At 44.9% G+C, this 22,652-nt stretch overlaps 1 protein-coding gene across 1 annotated transcript in view; it reads right to left on the reverse strand.

Annotated features, from left to right (window-relative positions):
• The window catches only part of GRTP1 (growth hormone regulated TBC protein 1), a 691,802-nt gene that overhangs the window by 631,104 nt on the left and 38,046 nt on the right, over positions 1–22,652 (reverse strand). The window contains exon 2 of the mRNA XM_085622700.1: positions 17,596–17,747. Within this exon, the coding sequence (XP_085478826.1) occupies positions 17,596–17,747 (152 nt within the window). The remainder of the gene's footprint in view (positions 1–17,595; positions 17,748–22,652) is intronic.

The following is a 22,652-nucleotide window of genomic DNA, read 5'->3' on the forward strand; positions in this document are numbered from 1 at the left end:
ATCCTGCACAGTGGATCCCTTGTAAGGCTGGGGTATTGACTCCAACAAATTACTTTACTCCAACCTGAGCATTGGTCTGCGCTATAATGGTGTAGCACGCCCTATGATGAAGCATGCCACTATTTAGTGGGTGAGGGTAATTTTAAAACTAAATGTAGGGTTTCCTATAGCGGGAGTTTGCTTTAGATTTGTTCTTCACTTATCCTTTTCTTTGTGTGTGTTAGTACATTTGAGCTTTTCCTACTGTATGACCTAGTAGTAGCCTTTTAAGAAGCAATTTTTGGAAATTTTAACCCAAATTCAAGGTGCCATGGTCCTAATTCAAACTGACAACACAACAAACACCTATATCAAAAAGATGAATGGTATTAGGACCTAAATCTCACCATCCTGAAGATAGAGAGAGCAGTGGGTGGAAATACATATAAGACATGAACACCTCTTAGGTGGAATCTCCGAGGCAAACTCTCCATTCGTCTTCTTTGAACTCTCGAAGAGATTACAGAGACCTATATTGGACTGCTTTGGCTAGCAGCAATATGATATGCTAACACCCTTTACCTCTCAGTTTCTAAAACAAGGCATTGGAGGAATAGGTTCCCTCTCCTTCCCTAACCCACAGGGGATCTTTATTGCCTTCCATCCGAATTCCTTTTCTATTGAAGCTCCTATCGTACAAGGAAGCAATGGCTGTGCAACAGATTTGGGGCTTAATAAAAAGCAGAGATGGCACTTCCTCAGCTGATCCAGGTAGATTTAGAAGACGGATTGTAGGAAGCTGACTCTCTATATGATATTGCCACTAGGTGATAATACCGAGCACAGAGCCCAGAGGTTCCCCCAAAGTGCTCTATTAGTGGTAGTGTGGGTGAGCAGCCTTAAGCCTAACTCAGAGGAGTGTAAGACATTTATTGCACAACAGTGTTCAATAATAGACACATGACTCAAGAAGGAGGTCCAGACCAATTTTAGAAAAATATACTTTGTATTTTATTTTAGCCCCAAGGTCCTCGTAATAAGGTAAGTACGTTTTCAATTAAAAATACTTTTCACTTTGAAAAAGCGGCACTCGAAAACTTTTCAACACAGTCCAATGTTATTCTATGGGGAAAACAATATCGCAGTTAGACAGGTAAATCCTGCACTTACAATCCCAGACATCGGAGCCAAAAGTCAGCAAGGGTCAGGTGAGTACCAAAACTGCACCAAAAGCAGCACATGATCGGCAGGGGGCAGAAGTCAAAATCAGAGTCCGGCCCAATGCTATCTGCGGAGCCACGCTGCTTACATGTTAGTAGATGGGTTACAGGGGCCATGCTTTGGGGGTCAGGTTATGCACAGGGGGACCACAAAGTAGCACCAAACATATACCACTAGCGGCACAGGGGTGGCGAGGTTCAGGGTGCAATTTCGACGTCGGGCACCCAATGCTTTTCAATCGGGATACTTCTTTCGAGAAAGAGGCTGCAAGCGTCACACCGGAGATTGCAGGAGGAAGACTAACAACAGCAGAGGTAAGTAGAGATGTAGGGGGTCATAGAGGCACCCTTGGTTCAGCTCACCAAGGCCCAGGGGCTTCGGGTGCAGGGGTACTTTGGACATCAGAGTCTTCTTACCGGAGCCGGTCGCAGTCTGGGGGAGCCTCTGGATTCACACTGCAGGCACTGTCGTGGAAGACAGGAGAGTTCAACCAACGCTGGACAGGAGGATCGCCGGGCAGACTTCACTGCACCGATAAACCTCTCCGAAATGGGCCATGAGCGTCGGGTGCAGAGTGAGCCAGAGGCGCGGATCCGTTGGGATCCAGAGTCCTTGCAGTAGGTTTCTTCAGGACAGGTCCGCTGTCCATGGGAGATTGGAATCTTTTTTGAAGGCATCAGTTCTCCCAGGGGTTTCAGAAAAAACTGGCTGCAAGACAGGTTGCAGGTTTCCCAGCAGCTGGAGACAGGCCGGTAGGGTTGGGGGCCAAGCAAGTCGTCATCTTCATTCTTCTCTGGAGGGTCGTCTTCTTTCTTCTTAGGTCATCGCAGACCTTGTTTCTAGGTCTTGGGTAGCCACCTAAATACTAAATTTAGGAGGCGTTTAGGGGAATAGTAGGTAGGGCCAATGGGCAGTTTACCCGGGGTGACTACAGCCCTGATTGGAGGGATCTCCCCATTTTTAAGAAGGGGAGGACTGAAAGTTGTGCTTCACCTTGCCTCCCCCTCCTTAGGGGTGGGGTTGGGAGAGGTGGGCACACCTCCTACTCTTCTGAGTTTTTCCCACCGGTTTTCCCGCCCAAAGTGGGGGTGTAAACCAGGGGCTGCCATCTGCAGATAGCAGCAAAGGCTGCGGGTTGCATTACAAAGGTGGCAGGCCTTTGAATCTTTCCTCTTTGAGCACAGGCCCATCCTGGGGAAGGAGGTGTGACACCTCTGCCCAGGATGCGCATTGTTGCTGGTCCCAGAGAGCAGGGGCTTTCTACCTAGGGGTCCAGAAACATATCTAGTGGTGGCTGGCTTCCTACAGCCGGTCAGAGACCACACCAGGGTTGGTAGGTTTTTAGGGGGCACCTAAGAGGTGCCCTCTGGGTACATGGTATAATAAATCCCACAATGGCATTAGTATCGATTTAGAGAAAATAAGAGTTTGGTACCAACACTCCTGTGTTCAGTGATGCAATCATGGTGCTGTGGAACTTGAGTTGTCAAGTTCCCAGCCATTGTACTCTTTATGGCTTCTCTGGCACTTACAATAGTAAGGAATAAACCCCAATAGTGTAGGGACATATCTGCGCAATGCAGATATGCCCACACCTGGGATATAGTGCACCCTGTCTTAGGGCTGGTAAGGGCTGTTCGGTGGGGGAAGTGCTGGCTGGCATGGCACACAGGCAGTGTGCCATGTCGACTTGGTCATTTCTTTTACCTCACAGGGCATCCCATCTGCAGAAGCAGTGACATGGTCCTAGTGAAGGGGTCCTAGGGGACCCTCTTCAGCCTACAGGACCTAGGTATCCAGGGTACCACTTACTAGGGACTTACAGGATGCCAAAGTACCAATTGTGGACATGTTTTTAGGGAAAGAACACTAGTACTGGAAACCTGGACAGCGGGGACCCAGTTCTCTACAGTCACAGTTGCATCAAGAGCCGAGCAAAAAGTGTGTGGGGGTTACAACAGAACCTGATTTTCTCACACGGATTTGTGCCTCTTCTGCTGAAGGCAATTTTTCATGGCCTACATTGGAAGAGTATCACAACCTAAACGGTGCCTTTCAGGTTTGTCATATAGCAGGCATTACAGATGGGGAAGAGGAGGGACATGGAGTTTGGTACCAAAGCTCTGTCTATAGTTTGCTGCAGCAAAGTGTTTGCAGGGTAACCACTGATATAATAAATTAATGTGTGCTCCAGCTATCTACCCAGTTTTTTTCAGTCAAAAGTATACTACTTGGAAGAGGGAAGGGAAAGTGGTGATGTTATCAAAGAGATTGTTTCTTGCCACAGACGTTCACTTATTGTAGACGTATCATGCAAAGCCTGCATTGTGCTAATTGTTCAGTTGGAGAAAAAAAAAAAAAGTATCCTACTTGGGCACATCTACTAATCTACTTGAATATGCCCTCATTTTGTAAGAAGTGGATGATGAAGTGGGCCCAAGAGGCAAAAGTTTTACTACTTACTGTTAATCTTCATAGATTTGAGGAATTTTAAGCATAGACTCCCTTGGCTGAATGATTTAGCAACAACTGACATGTGTATGTAAAGTTACATTTATTAACTGTATGGATATTTTCTTACTATGCAAGAAACACATTGAATCACAATGAGATACTCCAACATAACAGTACAGTCCCAGCGAGTGGTAAAAAAAGGTGAAGATGTGTGCAGTACTACATATAAATCATATATACAATACTAGGGGCTGACAGAAATCCACATTTTCATAGCACAACTCAGTCTAAGAGTACAGTGTGTTCATAAATATAGTTGATATCGGTCTACAAGTGTTGTTGTATGTATTGTATTGTATTGAGTTCTTATTAAGCGCTACTGCCACCCCAAGGGTATCCTGGCGCTTGACCTTCAATGAGTCATCAGATCTAATACACTACATTACTTTGGAAAGAGATAGGTCTTCAACTCTTTTTTAAAGGAGGAGATTTCTTGCTTACTCCTTAGCAACAGAGGGAGGGTATTCCACAGCTTAGCTGCTGTAAAACCAAAAGCACGACCACCCATCCTCACTCTAACAAATTTAGGGACTGTGATCAAAAAAGCTGAGGAGGATCTTAAGGGTCTAGCAGCCTGGTACCACGAGAAAAGATGTTGGAGTGGCAGCGGTCCCAGCCCATGCAGCGCTCTAAACACAATACAGGCAGCTTTGAAGAAAATACGCTGCTGGACAGGCAGCCAATGGAGATCAGATAATGCTTCTGAAGATGACGCGGAACGAGGTCGGGCTAAAGCCAGTTTGGCCGCCATGTTTTGAACCCTCTGCAGCCTACCTACTAAAGACTTAGGTGCCCCCAGAAGTAGTGCGTTACAGTAGTCTAACCTACTGAGTAAAGTACTACGCACCACCTCTACTCGAGCCTCTGGGGGGAGCAACGGCAAGATTTTACGTAGGGCTCGGAGCAGGCCCATGCACGTAGCTATAGTCTTATTCACCGAGGCATCCAGTTGCAGACCGGGCTCAAACAGAATCCCCAGGTTACGGGCCGACTCCGCCGCTGTCACCGTACCCAAGATGGATGCCGGCCAAAAACCTTCTGGCAACGTGCAAGAGGGCAGATCCAATGAGCAATGAAGCACTTCGGTCTTTGCCCCATTAAATTGGAGTGAGTTAAGGCGAAGCCACTCTGCTGTTTCCGACATACACTGATGGAAAGTATCCCTCGAAACCGCCTCCTTACCCTCAAAGGAAAAAATCAGTTGTGTATCGTCGGCATAATTGATGACCGAGATGCCGAAAGATTTTATCAAACTGATTAGGGGTCGGAGGTATAGGTTAAAGAGGATCGGGCTAATCGCCGACCCCTGTGGCACACCCTGCTTCACCTGACGTATGTCTGACCGGAAAGGTGGTAATGCAACTGCTTGTTGCCTATTTTCCAGGTAAGATTCAAGCCAGACCAGCGCCAGACCACCCACGCCCGCACTCTGGAGACGATCCAGCAGGACAGTGTGATCCACCGTGTCGAACGCGGCCGACATGTCCAGCAGGACTAAAAATGCTGCCTTACCCGTGTCGACACGCGTTCGCAGATCGTCCAACACGGTGATCAGGGCGGACTCAGTCCCATGTGCTGGCCTGAATCCAAACTGGGCGGCGTCCAGACAAGCGTTCGATTCCAGAAATTTTGATAAAGTTCTTGTTACCAACTTCTCTAGAATTTTTATAGGGAATGGAAGCAGCGAGATAGGCCTATAACTGGCAGGACAAAGCGGGTCCAGAGAGGCCTTTTTTAGCAATGGTTTCACGATTGCAAGCTTCCAGCTATCAGGAACTGAAGCTGAAGTCAAAGACTGGCAGCAGATGGTGTGCAACGGAGGTAGCAGTTCTGTCTGAAAGACCTTCCATATCCTATGTGGCAAAGGATCAAGTGGAGAGCCCGAAGACACACCATTAGCCACTATACAGAATTCCTCCAAGGAAGGGATAGGAAAGCAAGATAATTGCTGTTGTTCCCCCTTAACCTCCTCCACACCCAGAGGGTGAGGAGGTTTCCGTGGAGAGAACTCTATCGGGACCAAATGGCTCGGAGTCGAGAGGCCACTCAAGATAAGCCTAATTTTTTCCTCAAATGCAGAGGCCAAGGAATTACACAGCTCCTGAGATGCTGTGGTGACTGGAACTACACAGGCCGGATTTGCCAGGTTATTGACCAACTTAAAAAGGGTCTGTGATTTGTTGGTGGCTTTGGCCAGTGAGTCTTCCAGAAACTTTGCCTTAGCCATCTTTAGGTGGTCTTTATACTCCCGCAGAGCCTGTCTGTATTGTGCGCGATTTGAATCCGCGTACCCTCTCCTCCAAGCACGCTCCGCCTGTTTACAGCGGAGTTTCTGTTGACTAAGATCACCGGTGAACCAAGCATTAGTTCTCCGAGGCTTGTTCTTCACCCTTTTTAAAGGGATCAGTTCATCCAGTGATGTTACAATCTGTTCACTAAGGGTAGCGTAGCTTTTATCCACAGTTTCCTGCACCTCAAAGGTTGTTGGCAACAGAGATGGTAAGCATGGCCCCCTTAGTAGACGGGACCACTGTCTGCTAAATTTATGCCCAGCCGAGCTGTCACTACGCTGCTCTCCTGCCACATAAATAGACATGAGAACCAGAGCATGATCAGTCCAGCATTGACCCAGGACCTCATTAATGGCAACCAGCTTTTTATCAGCAAAGACCAAGTCCAAAATGTTCCCCTTCACATGTGTGGAACATTGCACAAGCTGTTCCAGCTGTATGTTGTTACATGCTTGGCATATTTCTCTATAGGCTAGGTCTTGTGGGCCTGATGGTCGTAGATTAAAATCGCCCAGTACTATAAAGTTAGAATGTGAGTTGGATAAATTGTAAACAAGGTCAATAAATTGCTGAAAAGAGGGGGCTATTCCAGAGGGAGGTCTGTAACACAAAAGACCTGTCAAAACTGTACCACCCTGAGCCATTAGAGAGAATCCCATAAGTTCAAAGCCTACCACCTGTTTAACTGTAAACTGTGAGAGGGCGAGTGTATCTTTACAAATAAACCCCACTCCGCCACCTCTTCCCGTAGTTCGGGGAATGTGTCTAATAAAATATCCTGGGGGACATGCCCAAGCCAACTCCGCTCCACTATCTGGTGTGGTCCAGGTCTCTGTCAGGAACAAAATATCCAATTTAACTGACTCAACTAACAGAGAGATTTCGTCGTAGTGCTTTACAAGGGAGCGGACATTGAGAAGGCCACAAGAGATGGAGGACGAGGACAGTGGCCACACGGTAGATCCTTTATATGAGGCTGAATGAAGATTCAGAGCACATAGTTCTTCTCGAGAATATACTAAGTGTGTCCTCGTCGGTTCTATGGAGCCGGGAGCAACCGGGACGCGAACGGGCGCAAACGGGCTTACCTCTGGCGCACCTCCGGAGCGCCCACGGCGCGCCCACTGCGCGCGAACGCTGCGCGCCCGTATCTCCATTCAATTTATAGTATTACGCCGCGCGGGTACCACCTCGTAGGCGACTGACCCACCCAATATGGCGCCTACAATGTCCCAAGCCTCACTCACCCACTCAAAGATGGCGATCAAGCGCCGCTGAACCGGAGCCCCCGCTAACTAAATCCCACCAAATGCGTGTGATAGAACCGTTTTAATATGCAGGTAAGCCTGACTGTCTCCCCCCGCAGCAAAGCAGCGTAGCAGCTAATTTAAAAATCTCTATTCCCATAGAGTTGTATATAGTTTTAAAATAAAGCAATGCGCGCGATGTTGTCAACGTTTATCATTTAAAGATAAAACTTCTTAGCGTTCTGACTCAAAGGGGGACCTATTAAACATAATTTTCAATGAGGATTCAACATCCATTAACTGGTATGGTACTGTCTACAATCCTCCAGCATACAATGAAGCACATTGTATTATGTTGTATGGTAATTAGTTTATCTCTTTTAGGTTGCTACCATGTTTTTTTGGAGATGATGACCAAATCAGATAATGGGCCAGATGTACGACGGAAAATTGCATGCGCAAATGAGTTTGAAACCCCTTTGCGCATACAATTTTCCTCTGGGCCATGTACTAACACTATTTTGCGACTCGCAAATAATTTGCAACTCGCAGAATAGTGTTTTGCAACTTGCTATTAGGAAGGGGCGTTCCCTTCCTAATAGCGACTCACAGGCCATGTACAAATGTTTTGCAAACGTAATTGCGATCGCAAAACAGTCGCAATTTACCGCCCTCTTCAAGAGGGTGGTAATGCATTCGCAAATGGGAAGGGCTCTCCACGGAACCCCTTCCCCTTTGCAAATGCAGGGGAAAATATTTTTTAGGGGCATCCCGTTTTCCTTTAAGGAAAAAGGGCTGCATAAAAAAAAAGACTGCTATATTTAAAAGCAGTCCCAGACATGGAGGTCTGCTGAGCCCAGCAGGCCACCATCCCTGGGAGGGCCAGCCATTACCAATGGGGTCGCAAATTGCGAGTGCCACATTAATTTCGATGAGGCTCGCATTTTGCGACCCGATTGGGAATCACAATCAGTGTCTCATACACTGTTGTACATTTGAAATTGCGTCTCGCAATCGAGCGCAAATTGAGAGTCGCAATTTCAAATAGTCGTACATTTGGCCCGATGTCTTTTAGGGTTGACACATCGACAACCACACTAGTTGACTGTATTTTAATGAGTATGTGTTTCCCAAGGTTAGTATATTTTTGTGTAAGGTCCCAATGGACACAGTCTCTAATTGTACAGTTATGGTTTAACAACGTTTGTGTTTCACACATCATTTCCAGTTTCAGTCAATTGCACATATTGGTTTGTTTATATAAAAGAGATGCTTCGAAAGACAATGGTGAAAGAATCTTCATTATAGCTGTTTCCACAATTCACAGACCTGGTTGTTTTCTGCTGTTTTATTTTTGTTTTAATTTTTATATTTTTATCATCAGAAAGTCATATCTTGTTGTCTATTTCCTTGGTAATAAATCAAAATTGCCGTAATTCTCCTTAATAATCGGTCAAATAACATCTTATAATGTCACAGTCATATTTTGAGGTAGTTCTCCTTAGTAATGGATCAAACACAGCTTAGATAATATATCACATACAGCCAACACGTGGTTTGCCCATTAAGTGTCTTGTGGCCCAAGGGCTTTTCCAAGATTCGGAACATATAGATAATTTTGCCGGCTTTTCCAAGCAATGCTTTAAATCGTCATGTGGTGACCTGGTTTTGGGAAAATGCCCTTTACAACACTCCTCTCTGCGGTACTTGTTCTGTATCTCGTCATAAGAGGAGGAGTTAGCCCAACCCTCATAGAAGTGCTGTATGGTTTCCCCAATGCAAATCACTGAATATTAATATCAAAGGTATTAAAGAGTAGGCCAGAGGAAGTCGGGCCCAAAACTATATACACCAGTGGACTGAATTGTTCATACAGCTAATAAATGTAACTATATATATACACAATTAATCTGTTACTAAATCATTCAGCCATGGGAGTGTAGGTTTTTATTTTTGCAGAGGGAACTACGATTCTCTTTATAACACTGACCTACCCACATTCCAGGGAATACAGGGCTGACCCTTATTTTTGTATGCGTTTAATAGTGTATTGTCACGCTACATGTGGCAATAACCCGCCAGGCGGGAAGTGGATGAGACAGCTTCTGGAAGCCAATACCGAAGACAGGGAAGAACAAGGCTAACACTGCAGCCAGAACTGAAGAGGGATGGGCCGTTCAGAACCGTCAATCAGGTAAGGCGCTCATCACCAATATCGAAGGCTGTGTTTGCGAATTCCCTGGCAATTGCAATGTAAAAGTCGCCACGAACACTCATATAAAAATGGCCTTGGTCAAGCCAAATCCACAAAGGGGGCCGCTATCAAGGATGCTTGTTTGGCCTAGAAACAAGAGAAAGCATCTCCCGCAAGCAAAGGGCAGACACTGATCTGTCAATAGCAACACCAGAGATGGCCATGCTAGTCATAAAAAAAGACTTGTACAAACTGATGCAAGAATTTCATAAAGAAACGTCCTAGTTGTGCCAGGATAGCAACAAATCTATCCGTTAACTGAATCATCATCTTCGGAAACTAGAAGGTTGCACATAACAACTCAAAGGGTTGGCAATTGAACAGAATCATGAACAAGATACTCTATTTGAGAGGGTTGCAACTCTGAGAGATCCCAACAGTCCCTGATAAGAAAATTTGACGAGGTGGCAATTCTAAGCCGTCGCAACAATCTGCACTTAAGAGGAATAAATGAACAATGTGACATTCTAGATAGGCCCGCCAAGTGAAATCAATCAGGTCATGCGTTACTACTGCTGGCGCTCCAAGACAAGCGGTTGGTGGTTGTGCATTGAGCTGGTGCTAACTGGATTGAAGAAAAAGTTACTTTCCGTTGGTAACACTCTTTCTGTTTGCCGAATACGCACTATTTGAATACTCCCCCAGACGTTGGACTGGATCCTGAAAATCTTAAGCAGGACCCTTGCGTGCCGGCATGACATCTTTCCACACTGGAAGTTAAGTGCTGTGCCCTGGTTAGGTGCCACCCATGCCATCTAACATCAGTTGCTTTCTGAGCTCTCCATACCCGCAGACGCAGGACCCAACTTCAGATTGGTTGTGACCAATGTGCAGATCTTTAAATAGGGACCTTTTTAGATAAAAAGAGACCAGTTCACGGAATGTGGAGGAGTAGAGGGTGGGTGAGTAATCTGCAGTCAGAAAAGGGGTCTCTCCCAGAAAGAGCATTGCCAAAGGTAAGTAACGTGTTCTTCTAATAGAGGCATCTAATTCCTCACCTTTTGAATATTACCAAAGCAATACCTCCCAGGAGGTGGGTCTATCAACCGGCTCAAACCTGAAAGTCCTGCAGGACTGAGCGGGTAAATTACCCTTCTCAACAGACTTGGCTGTCCAGAAAATAGTGTTCTGTGAACATATGGAGTGACACCCAAGTAGTTGTCTGGAAAAGGTCCAGGACAGGCACTCCACGTACCACTGCAATGGTAGCAGCCTCGGCTCTGGTGGAATGAGCCCTCAAGATTTATGAAGGCTGCCTTTTAGCTAATGCATAGCAGATCTTAATGCAAAGCACAATCCATCTAGAGATAGTCCTCCTCTGCACTGCCTTTCTTTGCTTCAGTAAATTCAATAAAGAGCTGATCATCCATCCGAAGTACTCTGGTATGGTATGGTGAGCTGAGAGCCCATTTTCTATCCAGCGGATAAAGTGTCTCCTCCTCTTTAGAGGGGTGAGGTGAAGCAAAGAACATTGAATGGGTGATGGTTGCCCGATGTGAGAAGGAATCATCATCTTTGCAAAAAATAGGCCCAAGTTCATATAACCAGCTTTTCTGGGTAGAAAGTGGTGTAGTTGGTGAACGTATAGGGCCTGTAGCTTGGGGACCCCTGTCTGATGCCAATGTTATGGCCACAAGGAAGATAGTCTTGAGGGTACGGAATCTGAGAGGACAGCTTGCACAGATTTAAAAGGAGAACACATTAGGAACCCTGGAACGAAATTTAAGTTTTAAGGTAAAGGTGAAAACATATGTTGTAAACCTTTAAGGAAACAAATCACAACAAGTGATTTAAGCAAAGAAGGCTGCACCTTGAAACGTAAAAATCCAAAATAACTGACAGGTACCCTTTAACAGTGAACAAAGCTAAGCCTTGCTGAGCTAGGGACAACACAAACAACAACTTCTCAGACAATTTTGCATAAAAGGGGTCAACAGGTTTGATAACACACCAAGCCGCAAACTTATCCCAAGGGCAGGCTTATACAGACTTGGTAGAGGGACGCCTGACTGCCAAAATAACATCTTCATCACAAGAAGAAATGTCAAAGGTGCTCAACTGCCACCCCTCAATCTCCAAGTATCGAGGTGGAGAGTTTGCAGGCTCAGATTCAGGACCACGCCCTCCTGCTGCGACAGTAGATTCTCCCATAGGGGCTGCTGGTTGAACGACAGATGCTCATGCCTAGGAGTTCGGGATACCACAATCTGTGTGGAATCCGGAGCAATTAGGATGGCGAAGTCTGGTTGCAAAGAGATATTTGGGACATGCTGAGAGCTGCCTAGAAATGCACTCCGCCCACTGCTTATCATTGACTTTGTGCTTTATCACTCACATTTGCTTGCTTTTTATTTGCTGGCTTTATTTGTTTTAGTCCACCCAGCACGTCTTTTCCCCTACCATGGAGCATGCTCTCTTTTCCACCCAGCTGATTGGCTCCTTCTATTCTGCCATGAGTGCTCAATTTTCTAGAATTCTTTTTTATTTCTCTTGCAGCACTCCATGAGAGTGCAAGTGTTAACCAGCTATCTCCTTTGTATGCTTCTCTCCTCCCCTGGCACTCTAGGTCACTCTGCAGCACCACGTGCTTCTCTATACCCCCTCCCCGCTCCACATAGCTCTTTTGCCCATGTGCTTCTGTTCCTCCCCCATCTTCACCCATATTGATCTCTCTTGCTCGAGTGATTATCTGCCCTCTCTGACCTCATTATTCGGTAATGTTATCAATTTGTTTCTCTCCACCCTCTGTGTTGCTTCACCTTTCCCCCCACCCGCTTTAGGGTTAGCTTCCATTAGAAAAGTCAATGGGCCTTTAAGCCGAGACGTGTTGACTCTACCAATGATTGTAAATGCTGTTGTTCTGGGATGGGTTTCAACACCCTGGCCTCTGTGATGGCAGCACTTGGGAGGTTTCTCCAAACTCCATTGCAGAGTTGGACTTTGATAACGTCTGCTGCAGCTTTGTTTCTGGTTAGGAGTTAATCCGTGGAGGTGACCGTCATAGACATACTACTGCTGAGACCCAAGCCACCCTGGGCAGCTATGGAGGGCTCCCTCTTTTCCGCTACTTAGCCTTCACAGTACACCAAGAATGGAAACTACAGTAAAACCTGCTCTAGTTCTTCAATGATTTTGGAGCTTATGATTCAGGAGGTTGTTGTTACAATACACAGGGGAGTTTAAGGGATCTTAACATTCTAAGCCTTGGGACTCACCATTCAAGATGTTCACTAAGAATGCTCAGCAAGTTAATGCGTCAGCTGCAATGAATGGTGTGCCACCAAATTAAAGTAGCTTCGAAATATAATCAGGACAGTTTTTTACATGTGGCGTCAGTTTCAAAACTGAGAACGTCGATAACCTTTTTGGAACCATTGGGTTTGAATCCCATCGGACTGACTTAGACTTTCATGCTTGAAAGTTGACAACACATAGCGACAAATTGCAATAGTAACACGTTAGTTACAATGCTAGGAGGCTGCTAGATAATCTCAGGAAACAATACATAAAAAACAAGCTGGCAGATTAATCCAGGAGAGGTTTACTTTTTTTTACTGCATTTTGCTTTCCCTTAAAGAAAGGTGAGTGCGGCAGTTGCAGATGCATACGTTTTCCTGGCAGGAGCATGGCAGGTCTGTGCTCTACCTTACTTTTGGTTTAACTGAAACAGACTTAGCAGATAGCGAACACCTCCCCGTCTACCAAGAGCCCTTTTTGCCTTTTTTTCCGTATACGTTAAATTGGGCTTTTGCTGTGTGGCAGTTTTGAACAGTTGTCAATCTTTTATATCATTCGATTAGATAACAGCAGCACTCCCATTGCAGTGGCAATTGGGCTCCCCTTACTGCCCGGTGAGCTCATTTTTGTCATGTGCCCTGTGACTTTCTCTACAGCACAGCTCCAGGGGCCTTTCATCTGCTCCCATCAAAAATGAGTCTTGTGTTGTGTCAACTTGATCTTAGACAAATTAGGTTGACTCAACTTTTCCCCTCAGTTCTTATGTCAGGGTTGAGCGTGCACCTGCCGCCAGACAATTATGTGAGAATCACCAAACAAAGGGCTTTTGCTCCGCCTACAATTTGGGACCCAGGAGGACATGTTTTGTTTGAGCAGAAGTTGTGTGCTTCCAAAAAAAAGTGCTTGCCAACCACACAGCTGTGTCATTTTGTTCATCCAAATGTCTGAGCTTGAACTTTCAGTAACCCACAAACTGTACTGCTATTAAAGTGCCTTAGATAACTAGATAATTCATGGTGTTTTTATTTGGCAGCAGCACAGATGAGACGAGGCAAGTCAACAACCTACATGGATTTTTAGATCTAGCTGGACAGTGCAATTGTCATCTTACCTTTAACCTAAACAATTATCGTTCTACAGTTCTTTGCTACCACACACATAGCCATTCCAATGCTATCTACCTGTTTTCACCATGTAATACTATATTTTCTGTGTCTACATCTTTATAAAATGTGCACTTAGCTCATAAATCAGACTGAATACAGAATACATCCTCCTACGTCATTGCTCCTCCCAGACTTTGTTTAGCATGTGCTTTGCTGGCTGTAGAATCAATAGAGCACAGTTTTATTTAAAACCACCTTCTCTGACCAAAATATTTGATCCTGAACAAGTCACTTTCTTTTCGTCTGGTTTAGTTCCCTCATTTAAATAATTTGATAGGATTTACCAGGTAGTAACCCCAAGCTAAGTTCTTAATTTCCTGAAAACGTTACAGTTAGTATTCACAGAAAACTAAGTGTCCGAGTCATTTTGATTGCTGAGTTGGTAATTTCCCACTTGCAGGATCGATGGAACCAGAAGACAGCATTTTCCATCCTAGCTAAAGTTATCTCAGAGCTGATTTGTACTCAAGTCGATGCAGAGTGACGACTCACTCATCCTTAAACCCCAGTTCATGCACTACACAACTGTATGAATTGCATGGGCGTCACCATGAGCCGCCAGAAGGCGAGACATATTGGCTTTGCAAGTGTGTGTTTACCAATGCAAAGGGTGTTTTTTCTACATTCGTAACTAAGTATTGCTTTTTTCCCCTTAAGTGTAGACAGTCAAAACCTACTGTTCCTGTCCTTTACCATTTCCAATAAACATTTTCATGGTTCAAAAACACATGTTAAAAAGTTAACTACCCCAAAATAAACAGGTAATATAAAACATACACAACATGTTAACTTGTATAATAATGTGGCCCTGTACTGCGATGAAGGGGTTCAGTGATCTACTTAGTACCCTCCTCCCTTAGGTAAGGCAGAAGTGTTGGCATTCATCCCCTTCAGTTGTTGAATGTGGAGGTTCCGGGTAGGCTGAGAAATGCTCCGGGCTTTTTTGAGTATCGTGTTTTTAAAATACACACCTTACACATGGGCCAATTGGGAGCTATGGCGTATACAAAGCCCACTCTGGCACTGAGCACAGTGACGGAGATGTATGACCAGTCCCACTCCCACTCCCATTCACAATTGGGACTATGAGAGGTTGGGGAATGTGTGATGGCCAAACAACACCGTCCCCTCTTAGGCAAGGTGGGCGGTGCGAATGTATCCTTAGACAGTCCTTAAGCAAGGCAAAGACTGCGTTATTACACCTCACAGGAGAAAGAGGGCACAATCCCGGAGAACTTTCTGAGCAAAAAGGTACAAGCAGAGACTACTGCATTCACTTGCTACTGCAATCAGTTGAGAGTCAAGGGAAAGAGCTTGTCCTTCTTGACATCAACGTGCTTTACTACTGAAACTTGAATGGATACTGATCCATTTCTCTAGCCGAGAACGCATTTGATCAGCTGGTCACAGTGCCACTAACAATTAAGACCTCGGATTTCTGAAAAGGTCAAGGCCAGCCAACTCTTACTCATCCAGTTTCTCACTCACATAGTCAGGCTTGGAGAGCAAGCTGGGGTGAGACCATGATCCCCAGTTCTTAGAAGAATCCAAGCACCATCTGTACAAGTGTGGAATTGCAGACCATGAGATTTAATGAGGGCCGGGAGCTGTGTGAACATTAAATCGAGGTACAGGGGAGATTCCTGAAGTACAGTGCAAGCCAACATTCTGGCCTTGGGAAAAAGGTGGGTCTTGCACACTGTCGAAGACAATCTTGCCCAGGGCCGGACTGGCCATAGTGGGCACCGGGCATTTCCCCAATGGGCTGCCAGGTTGGGGGCCGGTTTTGGGCCCCAGGGGGGCGTTTTTGTGACAGGGCCGTTTTTGCAGCATAGCTGCAATTTTGGTCCCTGTAACAAAATCGGCCGAAACCGGACCTGGCAAACAGCGCGGCCACACCACGAACTCCCCAGGGGGAGCCGGCCGAGCACTTCTCCAGGGCCAGTTTTGGTTCCCAGTCCGGCCCTGGTCTTGCTAAGAGGATGACAAGCTTAATAGCGTCAAACACCACTAACAGAATAAAAAAGAATCAAAGTGCTAACACTGTTGACATTGGCTGCCATGAGCAGATCGTCCAACACGGACAGCAGGATTGTTTGGGTAACAGCCTTTACAACGAGGTTTTTACCTCCTTGTGCCTTTACCACGTATTTTTTAGCACGCATATTTTAACTGCAAATATGCATTTACAACGCATGCCAATACCACGCATTTAAGGTAAGTGGGGGGGTCTCCCCCCACAAACACATTGTTTTTTAATCTAAAAACGCTTGGTATTGGCATGCGTTGCAAATGCATATTCATGGTAAAAACATGCGCGCAAAAAAATGTGCGGCAAAGGCATGCAAAGTAATTGCCTGCGTTGTACCGTCGTACAACTGGCTGTTTTGGCACTTCTACTCACATACTGAGCGAGATGTGTAGTTACATGATTTTCTAATAGCGCAGCAACTGCCGCAATAAGGGATATTGGCCTAAAATTCGCATAAGCATTAGGATCTAATCCAGACTTTTTTTTAAACGCAGAAATAACAATTGCCTTCGTAAATTCCTTCGATTCTAAGCCAGTCATTAGGAGGGAATTCAAGACGCCCTGGAGAGACAGGTCCATTGCAGGCCCACTTTCTCTCCAGATCTAAATTCCTACGAGAATCAGAGTGTAGAGAAACATTGGCTTTAGTCAAACCCTGTATAGACCCAAGAGACACAGGGACAGGAGGAACAGAAAAGGGAAAGTTGAGGACAGAGTGGTCCTGTTCCCTGAACCCAAAGTCTGATGGAATTAACTTGATTATGAAAAAGGACAACATGGCTCCACAAACTTGTAGCGAAAGAGTCAGTTCCTGGACTTTTGATTGAAGAGCTCCTGGATGACATAATTTCCGCAGACATGATTTTTGCACCAAATACCTTGAAAAAAAACAGTGTGCTTTTTATTTTCTCGTGTGGATACAGAGAGCGGGCGGGAGAAAACCTGCCTGTAGCCCCAGAACCGTCAGCATTGTTCAGCATTTTTACACAACATTTACAAGTCTGCTCGAGATTCGTTGAACCAGGGGGCATGATGGCATAGCTTTATGGCTGAAGCTGAACGGGGCACTGCACACGTGCCCACAGGAGCTTTGTATCAAGCGTAAAAAAAAATGCATAATCTCAGTTGGTTATGTGTTTAAGATTATCATAAAGATGACCACAATCAAGGCCGGTCGCTTAAAAAGTCAGCAATGGTATGGTTCTTCTTTAAAAGCAAGCCGCATCCCATACCCAACCAACAGGATTTTTCAACCCAAATTTCCAATATTTCTGTAGACGTTTTTGAGCCATGGAAATAAAAGAATGATGCACAGATACTAAACTGGGGCGGGGTTTGGGAGAGGTATGGGGGCGAGCAACTATCCAATAAACTTTGGAAGAGCTAAGAAAAAGAGGGGGCCAAAAAAGAGCAAGGTAAAGAGGTGCATAAAGTTTGGTTATTAGGATTAAGTCACAACAATAACTCATAAAAAAAACAAATTAGCAAAAGTGGCAACATTTTGTTTTTGGAGTTTAATGTTGGCCCAACAGATTATCCTTCACTCGCAGTCACCTAGCGCGGCTATAGATGGTGCATTAGGTTTTCCTTTAGTGAAACACTTGCTCTAAATACTCAGAATACCTGGATGTAAACTTTCAATGTGTCATCTTACCTCGTATGCTTTTTTCTACCCCGCTGTTCCCTTGTAAAAGCTTTGACCACTTAATGGCTCTCCTGGTAAGTACCACAAGGTATCTGGAAAGAAATTCCTCGTAGGCTGCATAATCAAAGCTCTCCGGCCTTTCAAATCCATAGGAGTCAATTCTGGAGAACGAAAAGGAAGAGAAGGAAAAACTCAGTTATTCAAAGACATCATTTCATTCCACTGAAGTGAAGATAAATATAGGTGCAACACATAACACAAACCCTAGTTGTACAGATTTTCACAATCAAAAAGGATTCAAGTAGAAGGCGAAATTCCTGTAAAATACAGCTTTTCTTTTCAACGAACTGCCTAAAAATATGTTGCTTTTCACACGCAACATGGTGTCTGGTCATTAATGCCAATTTGGGAACAAGTGACATTTACAAACCATGCAGCTTTGTGGGTCATTATGTCACCCAACCCCCATGCCATTTAAGTATAAAAATATATATTTATATATTACATGTCAGCCTGCAATTCCTGTAAAAAAAAAAGCCAGCCTCCAATTCCGTTTTACATGTGACTTGGTAGCCACTGTAATAACCTATTACAGTTGAGTTCTGACCTCACAATGCCTGCTGCCAGAGCCAGCAGCTGAGGGGAAAGAGAGGTCACAGAGTATAATTAACCCCTCAGGTGCTATTGATGTGAGATCGCTCTCAGCTGGGGTACTATTGACAGGGAAGTGACATCAAATCATCTGGCATGGAAGCAGCAGCTGTTGTGTTCTCCCCGGCACCCCCTCCCTCCCCCGACTGGAACAGAAGGCCCACAGAGCCGGCATTAGCACTGGTGGCGCCCTGTGCGACATGGTTTGTTGGCGCCCCCAATGACCACATCTACCACGGATTCCCTCACTACCACCATTTAACAGTGCTCCTCAAGTCTCTATAACCACTCTCTCAGACTGATTTAGTTTTATAGCACAACTCATACCAGTGTAGGGTGTCTGAGCACTTTAAATCACACACAATGGCACAGAGACAATCATCTGTGTGTAAATCAGTGTATAGGAAATGTTACATAAGACCGAGGACTACAAGGTGTAAGAGTCACATGTCATCTATACTGGTAGGCAGTATAGTTTGAGTCCTTGGTTTGGAAAAGCAAAAATTCAGAATTTAAAACATAACATAATTGTTAGGGATTCTCTTTAATAATAAGAATTGTTTTCTACCTAAATGAACCCTTTTTGCAAGTTTAGGATAATGAAAGACAAGGCAAAAAGACATATAGCTCTAATACATATCTTGTGAGTTTGCATGCAGCTCTTTGATGACAGTAAATAGATCACTATGCTATATTAGTATTTTAACTTATGAACTGCAAGTAACTCTAGGATCCCTGGGACACAAGCAGTAACCCACTGACCTATTTACATTATATGCACTTTGTGATTTGCATGGTACACATTCTTTGCAACAGGAATATTAACCCACTGCACTAACTTACCATGAGTCAAAACTTCCACTAGACAAACCTCCGATCTCTCTCCAGCAGGAACATTAATTGCTGGAGTGATCTTGACATTTTTACTGATGACTGAAAATTGCTCGAAGCAAGGAACGCGGCAGTATACTTGCAAACAGGGCACTCCCACCCCAAGTCAGCGGCGGTGCGGTGGCACCGATCGCACCGCCCTAGAGACGGCCCTGGGGGTGGGGGTGTGATGATCCTACAACTGAAAAGTCCCGTTCTGCGCACTCGCAGGGAACTGTGCCAAAAAGGGAGATATCGATGAAAAGCTGAGAAACTCAGTAGAATGAGATCGGCTGGCGCTTCCACTAGAACCAGGCATTTTGTCTACGGCCACATGGTGGTGGAGGGGAAGCTCAAATGAGGCATGACCTGGCATCCACCAAATAAAAAAGTAAATACATGCATCACATTCTTCCAATTTCTTGAGGCGAGGTGGGTTGTTTTTTAATTTTAGAAAAACACAGTGAATCATTGTCAGAGAGTGCCTCAGTAATATTTCATGTCACATATGAACCCTTCATAGTGGCTGCTGCAAACTAACATGGCTTGGCAGTTCGGGCTGGACTGTTCCCATGAGGCACAGGGTCAGACTGATTTGCATATGGCCATGTCTGAACTGGGGTGGCAGAGTGGGCTAAAGAACGGTGATGGATTAAACCCAGATCAGTTGACTGGGGGTGAGTGCTTGCAATGTTCAACACTCCGTCCATCATTTCCTTTGGTTTCGCTTTGTTCGCCATAAGTTGGCAGGGTATGCTCAGACGTGAGTCCCTTGCTCACCTTGCCACTGGATTCAAGCTAGCCTGGCTGAAGACGGCTGAATTGCCAGAAACCGGTCCTAGGAAGCTTGTTTCCGGTCCAGGGAAGACATGGCTTGGCAGTTCGGGCTGGACTGTTCCCATGAGGCACAGGGTCAGACTGAATTGCATATGGCCATGTCTGAACTGGGGTGGCAAAGTGGACTAAAGAACGGTGATGGATTAAACCCAGATCAGTTGACTGGGGGTGAGTGCTTGCAATGTTCAACACTCCTTCCATCATTTCCTTTGGTTTTGCTTTGCTGCAAACTAAGTCACACGTATTGGTCAGGTGTTTATGTGGCTCCACATTTCATGCTTTAACGTCATCCTGCATTCAGTATAAGTTTTTGCTTTCATCGTATGTCATGTTTCAGTACTGTTTCATGCCACATGTGACACCTGCGTACTGGATACTGTGAACGGAGAAGCTTGCAGTGGTCGAGTTGTTGGGTGTGTTCATAATGGGCCCCCACATTTCATACTTTACGTCATCCTGCATTCCATAGACGTTTTTGCCTTTCCCAAATTGTGTTTTTCAGTACTTTTTAATACCAAATGGGACGCCAGCATAGTGGATACTGTGAACTGAGTTACCTACAGTGATCACGTTATGGCCCAGTCTCAATCATGGGCTACCAAATGGCATGCGTTACGCCATCCTGCATTCCATGAAGGCATTTTCTTTTTTCCGAATGGGCGTTTCAGTACTGTTTTATGTCACCCATGGTCCATGTATTGAGGATACTGAGAACTATGTACCTCTGGTCCTATGATGGGCACCATTTGAGCGCTCTGGAGGCGAGGCCGAAGGTAGGGCGACTTTCTCAATGTGCCTATTACTGTCATAAATATTTTAGATCATGTGCTTATCTACATTTTAGCTTCTCTGCCGAGCACACTGAGCAAAGGCGGTATATGTCAACTGTATTACCATTTTGTGTGAAAGTGTGCAGCAGTAGGCAGTTTGATATAGTTGCAGTTTAGCTTGAATGTCAAGAATTTTGTCCATGTCACCAACATTCTTACTGTCCATGTTGTTTTTATGTTTGCAAGTGCTGAATATTATATATTTATTTAGTTTTAGCAAAACATTGTGCATTTTGGCGGTGGTAAATTGCATTTTGGTAGGAAGAGTCATTTGGCTGTATTCGTATTGTGTGTGTGTTTTTTTAGAGTCCTTTGTCAGAGTATTGCTATTGGTAGTTGATTTTTGTAAGTTGTGCAGTTGGTAGACTAGCTTCAACTAGTGGCCTTTGTAACATTTTACTTTGTTTCATTCCTTTTTCTGTGTAGATATAATTTCTCTTTTTATATTATTTGTTTTGTGTGCTTTTCATTGCGCAGCGTGATCCCATTTTTTCCTTCTACTAATGTTAGAGAGTCTGATTTTGTTCTGTTCAATAGAAACTGACACCGCATCGGCAGTAATTTCTCTGTCAGAGGAATCTGGTTTCTCTGATGATGGAGACACATCTGTTGTTGGCGAGTCCTGGTCCTTGACTGCTAAGCAGGAAGTTCAAGCTCCACTGGTACCCGGAGCGTAACCCCCTGTCTCTTAGGTTTGTGCCTGCTGGAAGAAGGGCGGAAGAGGCAGTGATGTGCATGGCTCCGGATGAAGTCCAACCTGTTCTACCTCTCTTTTTATTGTAGTTTCTGGTTGCTCTGTGGAGACAGTTTCACTCCAATTTATTATTTTAATCTTCTCAAAGATGATGGATTTCTAAGCTAAATGGTAGTTCAAACACGCCTGTATCCCAAAATAATATTTGTTGCAGCACTAGGACAGAAACGGCCCCATTCAAGAGGGCAATCTTAAAGAAAAAGGGGCAGCCCAGTAACCCTGGGACCAGAGTAGTAGAATTAATAAAGACACAAACTGTCCCGGGGGGCGGGGGGGGGGGGGGGGGTGGTAGTGTTGCCCTGAACGTCTGCGGCAACAGGTAAAAAAACATAGGTTTTATCTGCAAACACCCATTTATCCTGGTCAGTCACTTGTATGTATTTGCTTTTTGTAAAGTTCTTGCACTAATTTAACTTACCTTGTCACCTGCACTGCATCTTACCACTATTTGGAGCCCCCTATTTTCAAATATGCTGTTGAACTGAATAGATGATATACTTTTAGTGATCATTTTAAAAATTATTGAATAAATTCTGTTTTACATCTCAGGTAAAACCTATCTATTGACGGTTTTTTACATGTTGGCGCGTAAGCTGGGGGAAAGTCCAAGAGTGCTGACAAGTGTCTATTTTGACCACCATATATGATGACACAACATACTCCGTCTGCGTGCATGGTCAGATGGCTGAAGTCTAGAAGCCTAATTGCGTTCTGGATGGGGTAGACAAGCATGAATACGGCCCAGATGTATCAATCATAGGAATAGCGATTACCTAATTGTGATTCTCTGTGTATAGCAATTGGGCAATTGCTATTCTTAATGTACGAAACTTAGAGTTTCATTTAGCGATTCCTAGTGGGCCGCGAATGGAACTGCCTAATGAATACTAATGAGGTAGGTTGCAATTTCCGACCCAATAGGAATTGCGAAAATCACAGGGATGATGGTCTGCTGGGATCAGCAGACCACTATGTCCGTGAGTGCTTTTAAAACAAATTATTATTATTATTTTTTTAAAGATCCCGTTTTACTTAACCCCTTGCATGCTTCTGACGGAACCACTCCGTCATGAGCCACGGGCAACGTGTGCTCATGACGGAGTGGTTCCGTCATGCTGCGGCCG

Source organism: Triturus cristatus, chromosome 8 (genome assembly GCF_964204655.1).
Source record: "Triturus cristatus chromosome 8, aTriCri1.1, whole genome shotgun sequence".
NCBI classification, from domain to species: domain Eukaryota; kingdom Metazoa; phylum Chordata; class Amphibia; order Caudata; family Salamandridae; genus Triturus; species Triturus cristatus.